This window comes from Labeo rohita, chromosome 19 (genome assembly GCF_022985175.1).
Source record: "Labeo rohita strain BAU-BD-2019 chromosome 19, IGBB_LRoh.1.0, whole genome shotgun sequence".
NCBI classification, from domain to species: Eukaryota; Metazoa; Chordata; class Actinopteri; order Cypriniformes; family Cyprinidae; genus Labeo; species Labeo rohita.
Genome location: NC_066887.1, coordinates 27,854,491 through 27,865,302, shown reverse-complemented (window position 1 = coordinate 27,865,302; position 10,812 = coordinate 27,854,491). Strand labels below are relative to the sequence as shown.

The window sequence follows — 10,812 nt, the reverse complement described above, 5'->3', positions numbered from 1 at the left end:
AATACTGTGCACTTGCTTCACTAAAAATAAATATGAAAAGTTCAGCTGTAGTGATGTACTCCAGGTGGCAGTAAATGCAAAAAAATAACACACTTGTGCATGAAGGTGGGAAGAGGATAGATAGATAGATAGATAGATAGATAGATGCAAAGGCACTCGAAATGGGCGGGGCTCATTCCCAGGTGTTGCCCCTGATTGGTCAGGTAGGCTACATTGAGTCTAAATAATAATTTTCCCATTTTAACACTAACATTATACATTGTTAAAGTTTATTACTGTCATTACTCAGGTGTAATTTGCTATCCAGACAGCTACTGAATAGCCAGATAAACGTCACTGTCACAACGTACCTGTTACGTTTCTCAGCACTGATGTAATGGACCAAAAGTCGTTTGTCATTAATGCACAGGGTATTTATTAAGTACAATACTATTATTATTATTTTTTTATATAGAGATTGCCTGGGCGATAATGCTTGTTACCAATTCTTTTAATTAATATGTTTATTACAACAACAACAACAACAACAACACGCTCTCCCGAGCGCCACCTGGTGGAGATGCATGCAGTGGATATGTAAGTGCGTGCAGCTGCTTTGATTAGCAGCAGGCCGTTTAGTAATTTTAAAGAGTAGTATTTTTTATAGACCTCTCTTTATTTATATTATTTTAAAACATAGCAAAAATATAAAATATACGCTGGTTAAATTAAATGAAAGAGCTCAGAAAAACTTTGACCAGAAACGCAAGATATCAAGCACTTACGCATAAACTGTCAGCATATATTTTTAAAGAGAGTTGCCTTTTCTTTGTCTACAACATTTTAAAAGCTATCGAAATATATGCAGCGTTTACGAAATGAAAGAGGTAAGAGAGGCTTTGCCACGCACAGAAGCTGTAATTTTGAGGCCTTAGAATACTTCACAGGAAATGGTTGTGGTAAGCCACGGAAATGACATCTCCAGCGCTGCTCTGGTCGCCAGTGTATTCGCAGGTCAGACCTTTCAGTTAAGTTTTTCCCCTCTCCACCTTACTCTTGTTTTTCTGCATCAGGGTTGCAAACATCAGGGCTGCAAATTTGTGGTGTCATTGTTTGTGACGCAGCAAACAACTTTCCCAGCAATGCAAAGTACCTTTCTGCTGTTGCATGTCAACATCGGGGGGGTCATTAAATGTTTTGGAAGCGTTTGGAAAAGAAAACAGCACATATTCAAGTGCTTCTGTTATACACTAAAACGATGCACATGGTCATGGCTCATGGGAAAGTATGTTGCATATTTGCATATTGATACTGTTGTGTTAGGGGTTGTATTGTTCCACATTGGTCTTCACCCTGGTGAAAAAAACAGCATATGTTGGTAGGTATGTTTTGATGCTGGAATGCTGGTTAGGTAGGTTTTGATGCTGGTTTAAGCTGGTCCTTTGCTGGTCATGTTCCTGGTCAAGGACCAGCATGAACCAGCAAAGGACCAGCATAAACCAGCAAAGGACCAGCTTAAACTAGCATCAAAACCTACCTAACCAGCATTCCAGCATACCTACCAGCATATGCTGTTTTTTTCACCAGGGCATTCACAAAAAAGTAGCTTGTTAGTGACTAAAAATATAAAATATGAGAAATGTAATTGTACATCTAGTGTATTGGGGTTAATGTGACCCACAATCAATTACAATTGTCTTACATTATCGAGGGTTTTCACTACGTGTCATCAATCAACCATTTTGGCGGCAATGAATGTAAACAATGCTACTGAACCGAACGAAACCCGCATATTTAGCTGATCATTGCTGCTGAAAATAGTCAATTATTATCATGTTTTGGGCTGTACTAATCGTTCAGACCAGGAAAAACATTTGGAGTACTATAGACTGCCAAAAGTTATAACAAATCAAGGAGAAAAGTGCAAAAAAACTGTCTGAGGAACAAAAGGCGTTTGTGGTTGGCCAAACTGAACCGTGATTTTCCAGGGCAAGAATCTTGACAACATTTGTGTTTGTTCTTATCATTTCCGGTCAGGTATGTGAAATATCAAGCTAATATCTTAATTAATACTGCTTCTATGTATCTTTACCACGTAATAACTTTAGTTTGTCAAAATATTGTGCCCTTTCCTGTTTACTACGTCCTTTTCTATATGATTTAGCACCTTCCACACATTTTTTTTCCCGTAGTTTAGATAGCATAAATTAGCAGAACAACATCTTCAGTAGTATATTAACCGTGCCATCAGTGCTGTTGCTTACATCCGAGTATCTCCAATATGGCCGTGCATGCGGGTGCCTGAATAAACTGTGATGATAAAGCTGTTTTTACTTCTTCTGCCTTTTTATGTTTTATGTCAACCAAAAACAAGAAGTTTGGTGTTTGAAACTGACCCACAGCATAGCATGATAACTCTTCTCACATTTTGGGTTATGCAAGTTGTAAACGATTACAGTATGTTTACGGTTCTTGTGTATTTTTGTGATTTTTGAGCTTCCTGAATACTAACTCAAATGAAATGTGTTGTTTCCATTAAGTTCACTTGATCACTTGACTTATTTAGTGTGAGCTGTGAGGCATCGATTGGATAACTCAGCCCTCCCTCCTCAGGCTGTTTAATTCAGTGCAGATCCAACTTGAGACACATCCAAGACCGCAGAACTTCCCCTGATGCCATTATAAGAGCAAGATAAATCACTAGGAAAGGGTTTGGAGAAAGCGATGGTAAGAATTTACCACTCTCTCGCCATGTTTAATGAAAGTTTCTTTCTAAAGGCTTTCTCTTTGTTTCCCCGAAGAAAACTTAGTCCTGAATGCGGAAAATGTTTAAATCTTTAATTACTTGTAAGTGCCAGTCAGTGGATGAGGCTTGTACGGAGATTTGCGAGTTGGCGTTCCTTCGTTCCCAGCAAGATTGTTAGCATTCATTATTACCATGCCTAAAAGAGTGAGAATGTTCTGGAAGCACAAAAGAATGACCAATGGCATTTGAGATTTTGTTTCAGGATGATTTATGTGGCCATTCAATTACGTTGTTTCTTTAAGTTGATCATGCAATGAAATTTTAGCAGATTAAAAGACGTTCCCAAGGAATTAAATTAAAACATATGAAGCCTTAATCTTTGTTAGAGCCCTTGAACATGAATTTTTCACAAACCCACTTTTGGTGTTATGACTTTAAATTGTTTTTCTTTAAAACAGACACTGTAAAATGATAATCCAGGACTTTCAAGGACTTTTCAAAGACTTCGAACAGAGATCTCACTTATCAAACAATGCTTTTCAAATTTTAAAAAGATAATGACTCATCATTTCAAGCCATCCTTTCAGGTCAGGACTCAGTGCGCGGCTTGTGAATCATTCAATTTGTGAAATGATTCACAATCCCGCTCTGAAGTTCTGATCTGAATCAAATGATTCGCAATCCATGCTATGAAGTCCTGATCTGAATAATGATTTGTGAACCATCATTTCAGATCAGGAAAGGGAACGCGGATCACGAATCATGCAATTCCCAAAATGATTCATGAACGTGCTCTGAAGTTTAGATCTAAATCAAATGATTTGCGATACATGCTCTGAAGTCCCAATCTGGATTAAACAATTCGTGCTCTGAAGTTCCGATCTGAACCAAAAGATTCACAAACTCGCTCCAAAATCCTGATCTAAAATGAATGATTTACGATACGCGATTTGAAATTTCGATCTGAATCAAAAGATTCATGAACTCACTCCAAAATCCTGATCTAAATCAAATGATTCATGATATTCGCAATCTGGGCTCCGAAGTTCCGATCTGAATAATGATTCGCGAACCATCATTTCAGATCAGGACTTGGAATGCAGATTGTGAATTATTCAATTCGTTAAATGATTCACGAAACCACTCTGAAGTTCAGATCAAAATCAAATGATTCGCTATAAACACATCAAAGTCCCGATTTGAATCAAATAATTTGTGGTCTGAAGTTCTGATCTAAATCAAATGATTCAGGAGCCATAATTTCAGATCAGGACTCGGAATGCGGATCACGAATCATTCAATTCACAAAATGACTCACAAACCCACTCCGAAGTTCAGATCTAAATCAAATGATTCGCTATAAATGTGCCGAAGTCCTGATCTGAATCAAACAATTCACACTCCGAAGTTCAGATCAAAATCAAATGATTCGCTATAAACACATCAAAGTCCCAATTTGAATCAAATAATTTGTAGTCTGAAGTTCTGATCTAAATCAAATGATTCAGGAACCATAATTTCAGATCAGGACTCAGAATGCGGATCGCGAATCATTCAATTCGCAAAATGACTCACAAACCCACTCCGAAGTTCAGATCTAAATCAAATGGTTCGCTATAAACGTGCCGATGTCCTGATCTGAATCAAACAATTCACACACTGAAGTTCCGATCTGAATCAAAAGATTCACAAACCCACTCCGAAGCTCAGATCTAGATCAAATGATTCACAATACGTGATTTAAAGTCCTGATCTAAATCAAATGATTCACAATATGCAATTTGAAGTCCTGATTTAAATCAAATGTTTGCGAACCAGTTCTGAAGTCCCGGACTAAGTTAATGATGTTTGCGATACATGATTCAGTTGGAATCATTTTGCGACGCAATGGTTTAACTGATTTGGAGTTTTAAAAAACCCATCACTGTACATGCTCTTTAAAATCATTACAAGCGATGTTAAAATTCAAAAATGAATGGTTCTTTTAAATTTGATCTGGTTTTTGCTAGTGAATCGCTTGAGCTGAATGATCAAAGTGTTGGAATCAATCAGAGTGGTTCCAGCGTAAATGACTCACTCAATTGATTCGGTTCATCTGTTCCTCTTTTCACGTCTTCAGCCATGTTTACACAACATTGTGTAAGATGTGCTTATTAAAAAAATTGAATGCTTATTTCATAGATGCATTGTCTTTCAATAATTCGAGCACTTTTCAAGTACCTCTTCAGGAATATTGGTATTTTCAAGGGTTTTCCAGGCCTTAAATTTCAAAAAAGTCACATTTAAGCACCTTGTATGAACACTGGAAAAAGTCCAACCCCTGTTGTCCTCGCATCAAAGTCCGCCCACATATTTATTTACTGCTTGATCTGTGCGTATTTCTCTCCTGATTCAGACAGTACAACTTTTTCATTGGAAAAAACAATAGTATGGGTAGAAGACTAGTATTTTGGTCATGTGGATTACTTGTGGATTATTGTGATGTTTTTATCAGCTTTTTGGACTTTTGTTCTGGCGGTACCCATTCACTGCAGAGGATCCATTGGTAAGCAAGTGATGTTATGCTTCAAAATTTGAAAAGATTTTCTAAATCTGTTCTGATGTAGAAACAAATCCATCACAAACTCCCATTTGTTTTCACATACAAACAATTAGAGCAATTTGTTCATTTGTAAAAGCACTGAATTTAATAGAAACTAGTTGAATGAATTATGGGACAAATTGAGATTATTGTTGGTGGTAATCAACAACATGCAGCAGATTCAAACCATAGTCTGAAAAAAAAAAAAAAAACACAATCTAATGCTGCTGTATGTAACAAATGTCTCTATTATATGACTGCAGCATGCAGGGAATGATCCATCAAAAAAATTGCCCATTAGCCATTGGTAATGGTTGGTGAAACTGGTGCACAGCTGCACAGAGCCGCAGAGCACCTGCTGCATGAGCTAATGTCCTTCATCTCACCGCAGGCCACACGCTAAATCATCATGTGCATCTGTTAAAAACATTGTTAGATGAGAAAAGGCCAAATTACCCTTATTTTAAGGCTTTTTCGGTGAGATGGCATAATAAAAACCCTACCAAATTAGATTGGGCAGACATGTGGTGTTCCTACTGCAATGTTCCAGCAGGTTAATGTTAATGATAATATGGTGTGGCACTCTGTTCAGACCGTGCTCGACTTACTCTTCAATCCCCTTAGCATGGCCTCTCATCATCGCCGCTAACCCACATGAGCCATGATACATGCTCATTTCATTACAGACTGGAATGGAAAGTATTAGTCACCAAGGTCCAAAGAGATGGTTTGGGATGCTCACATCCATCTAAGGTCTTTTTTTTTTTTTTTTAATCAGATTATATCTGTCCAATTGGATCATCTGATAATACTTTGGGAATTATGGATCGGTGAGACACTGAGTTATGCTAATGGAGGGGTGAAAGCTCTTGGGAAAACTGCTTCCTCGCTTCTGCCAGATTTCACATTTGCTTAACATGGTTCATTAGCCATGCTGCGTTAGCAGAATGAATCTTATGAAAACATGTTTAGGTCAGATTTCACCACAAAACCAGAATGAAAAAGTATGAATTGATTTTTAGCTGCATTTATTATATATATATATATATATATATATATTATTATGCATTGTGACATTTCATTAAAAACACAATTTTAAAAATTTCAGTTTAATAAAATACTGTATTTTCATATATAATTAATATATTTTACATATTTTATGCTTAAACAACAAAAAATTAATAAATCATTATTATGCTTAAACAACTACCAGTTTTATGTTTTTTTAAAGAAGTCTCCTGCTCTCCAAGCCTGCGTTTATTTGATCCAAAGGACAGCAAAAATGGTAAAATTCAGAAATATTTTACAATTTACAGGAACTGTTTTTTTTTTTTTTATTTGAATATACTTTAAAATGTAATTTATTCCTGTGACTTCAAAGCTGAATTTTTAGCATCATATTAGTCACTCCAGTCACATGATCCTTCAGAAATCATTCTAATATGCTGATTTGCTGCTCACATAATAATAATAACATTTATTATTATTATTATTATTATTATTATTATTATTATTATGGCGTTGAAAACAGCTGAGAAGAATTTATTCAGGCTTCTTCAGTGAATAGAAAACATTTTTAATATTATAAATGTCTTTATCATCATTTTTGATCATGATCAATTTAAAGCATCCTTGCTAAATAAAAGTATTAATTTCTATAATAATATATATATATATATATATATATATATATATATATATATAAAATATACTGACTGCAAGTTTTTGAATGGTGTAGTGTGTAATGTTAAAAAAGCTTTTCATTTCAGGTGAATGCTGATCTTTGGATCTTTCTGTAAATCAAAGACTTCTGAAAACAATGTAGTCCACTGTTTTAAATATTGATATTAATAATAATAATAATAAATGTTTCTTGAACAGCAAATCAGCTTATTAGAATGATTTCTGATGGATCATGTGACACTGAAGACTGGAGTAATGATGCTGAAAATGTAGCTTTGATCACAGGAATAAATTACATTTTACAATATATTGATATAGAAAACAGTTATTTTAAATAGTAAAAATATTTCACAATATTACTGCTTTGGATGCAGTAATAAATGCAAGCTTGGTGAGCAGAAAGACTTCTTTAAATAAAACATCAAAAATCTTACTGTTCAAAAACTTTTGACTGGTAGTGTATATTGTATATTTTGCATATATTGTACCTTTATTTATTTATTTCTACAATACAGTAATGGAAAAAACACTTTTCCCTCTCATTATAGAAATAAAAACAGGGGAGGAAGTATTTAACTTCATTAATTATTTGCCACAATGCAGAAAATATTAATGATTCTAAAGCAAGCATCAACAAAATATCATTTCTCTTTGATTTTGGGGTGAAATATGACCCAGAGCACATTTTTGACAGTTTTTATGAGATTCACCTACCAAAAAAAAAAAAAAAAAATCAAACAGGAACAAGCAAAACAATTTCTATAGCAAACACAGAGAAATCTTTAACTTTGTTCATACTGTTCTCTCGGCAGAGTGTGTATCACACAATACAGCACGTTTACAAAACAAACTATTTCCATTTTTTTATGTTCTGGCATTTGGCAATACACAATAATTAGCAGTTAAGGACAACTTGTAAGGTGCCTAATACACAAAACGATCAGGAATGTTAACGGTCACTCTACAAATGCAAGTCTGAATCATTTCTATTCATACAGTTAATATTATTACCATTATTATTATATAAAACAAATCTACACAAAATATAGAGCCAAATATGTACACATGACTATTTACAGAAGACAAATTTCAGTGATGCATCTACATGAGTATAAATATAAATGTTAAAACGACAGTCTTTGTTTAGAAGCTAGTGACATCACGCTGATGATATCACAATCCCGCCATCTGCGAGAGCTGCACTTTAAATTGTTGTGCCAAGTGCGAGAGGTCCGTCACACGATCTACCATTTCCTGTACGGCGGCCGTGTTGGGATAGTGAAGGGCCGCTATTTTGGTGGCTCCTACGACTGTCTTTAGCATTTCACACAGCATGTTGCTTAAGTTCATGACTCGATTTGCCACTTCGGCCACCGAGGCTTGTCTCGACAGCGTGTCCCCGATAAACACAAGCTTGTGGGCGCTGAGAATGACGAATTTGCCATGCGCAACAAAGATTCGTGGAGGTTGCCCGGCCTTTACGCAGCCGAAAAAAGCGTCTACTGCATTCAGCAGAGTCACAAAGTGCTGTTCGCATTGGTCCGCATAAAAGCCCAACAGTTGGCGATCGCGCAAACACGACGGAGCTCCGCCTCCCATAGAGAAATTAGAGGAGGAGTCTGAGGAGGAGCCTGTTGAATGTTGGTGGGAGATCCATTTGGTGATGTCGTTCTCTACGGGTTTGATCACTTCCTGTTCGAGCTGTTTGAACTGGTTCAGCTGTTAAGTGAGAGAAAGAAATTCTGAGTTAGAACTTTTTAAAATGATCATTATAAAAATACAGAAAAATAGTGCATGTCTTTTCTGGTGCACTTTTTTAAACTAAAAGTGAAATTAAATATGAAATTAATTAATGACATTAAAAATAAGCAATATAATATATAGATATCGTTAATTTATTTTTAAATATATATAATAATATATTATTTTTGAGGGATACAAGTAAAAAAAAAAATTTAAAAAAGTGATAAAAAAACTAAATATATATACATATGCACTCCAAACAAAAAGATTAAAGATAAAATAAATAAAAAATAAATAAATGAAATAAAACAACATATTGAAGATATCTCATGTAGTTTATTTCCATATCAGAAGTAATCTTTGGAAAAAACAAAAACAAGCATATTCATTAAAATATTTAACAATTTCTTTGCCTGATTTTGACATACAGCTTTAACAAACCTGAAAAATGGGAAAACATCTTTATATACATCATAGTTTATATGGGCAGCTCTCTAAGATTGTTTACATGCAACAGGAACCATCTGCTTGCGGTAAAAAAGCGTTGAGATCTGCACCTGTGAGGTTGTTGTAGTAAAACTCTGATATATGGTGAACATATGGACACTAATGTGATGCAGTTGTTAACTGACTTGGTCAACAAAACTCTTTCACATGTGGTGAGTCATTGTCACCTGAGGTGTGAACAAAACAAAGGTTTTCGCCACCTTGTTTTTTCACCTCTTCAAGTCATATTCTTCTGGTGTTTCTGTTCTTATCTATTCTAAGATTGATAAAGCACTGTATCCGTAATGTTTCCGCATTAATGATAAGCTACTTCCCTGTTGTTTGTTGGCTGACATACAAGCTGTGCACGTCATTTACCTGTTCTTGTCCGAGTTGGACTTTGCTCTGTTTGGTGATGTTCTCTTTTTCTAAAAGTTCCTTCTGTTGTCGTTCGAATTCATCTTTCCCCTGTGAAAATAACAAAAGGTCAGTGAGAAAGTCGAAACAATTAGTTTCAAAGCAGAAACTAGAAAGTCTGTCTTTATTTGTCTTGTGAGCTCAATTCGAATAAGCAATCGTCTCTTTTTATTTTCTTCAAAACCCTGGTATGGCAGCATCTAAACTATCCTCTTTAAGCCTTTTGCTTGAGATTGAAGTACACGCTTACATTTTAATCCCAACAGCATGTCGCTTTTGACATGCTTAAATGTAAGGGATCTCATTCCTAATCTCTACAACCAGGATTAACAGATGATAGACTAAAGCGGATTAACTGTTTTTCAATAGTTTTGCACTGGAGGCCTTATTTTGTAACATTATTTATTTATTTGTTTGTTTGTTTTTACATTCACTTTATTTGTAGGTGATTTCCTAAGTGTCTTAAAGCATATGTTTGCAATGATTCCTTCTCCTCTCCTCACAGATATTTTTTGATATTTTAGATTGTTTGTTGTGTCATCTGCAAAAATGTTAATAAAAAATAAAACTATTTTACTATTCTTTCCCATGTGCTAATAAATTCCACTAACTTTTTTTAGTGCTAACTACCAAAAATAAGCATACATTCTAGATATTTAGAGATAGATAGATAGATAGATAGATAGATAGATAAGAAATAGAATGACAAAATGATAGATAGATTAGAAATAGAACGATAGAACGACAGACAGACAGATAGATAGACAGACAGATAGACAGATAGATATAGATAGACAGATAGATACATAAGAAATAGAATGATAGAATGGCAGATAGATAATAGATAGAATGACAGATGGATAGATAGATAAGAAACAGAATGATAGAATGACAGACAGATACATAGATAAATAGAAAGATAGATAGATAAGAAATAGAATGACAGACAGATAGATAGACAGATAGATACATAGATAAATAGAATGATAGATAGATAGATAGATAGATAGATAAGAAATAGAATGACAGACAGATAGATAGACAGGTATACAGATAGATAGATAGATACATAGGTAAATAGAATCTAGAATGATATAATAACAGAAATAGAATGATAGAATGACTGACAGACAGACAGATAGACAGATAGATAGATAGATAGATAGATGTGATTCTT

General features: G+C 34.8%; 1 protein-coding gene and 1 long non-coding RNA gene across 2 annotated transcripts in view; one reads left to right on the top strand and one right to left on the bottom strand.

Annotated features, from left to right (window-relative positions):
* Window positions 1–946: 946 nt before the first annotated feature.
* Window positions 947–10,812, top strand: part of LOC127181495 (uncharacterized) — a 79,886-nt gene continuing 70,020 nt past the window's right edge. The window contains exon 1 of the long non-coding RNA XR_007829786.1: window positions 947–993. This is a non-coding gene — a long non-coding RNA (uncharacterized LOC127181495). The remainder of the gene's footprint in view (window positions 994–10,812) is intronic.
* The window catches only part of nedd9 (neural precursor cell expressed, developmentally down-regulated 9), a 35,684-nt gene continuing 30,927 nt past the window's right edge, over window positions 6,056–10,812 (bottom strand). The window contains exons 6-7 of the mRNA XM_051136262.1: window positions 9,597–9,686; window positions 6,056–8,708 (exon numbers count right to left, since the gene is read on the bottom strand). Of these exons, the coding sequence (XP_050992219.1) occupies window positions 8,163–8,708; window positions 9,597–9,686 (636 nt within the window). The 3' untranslated portion in view covers window positions 6,056–8,162. The remainder of the gene's footprint in view (window positions 8,709–9,596; window positions 9,687–10,812) is intronic.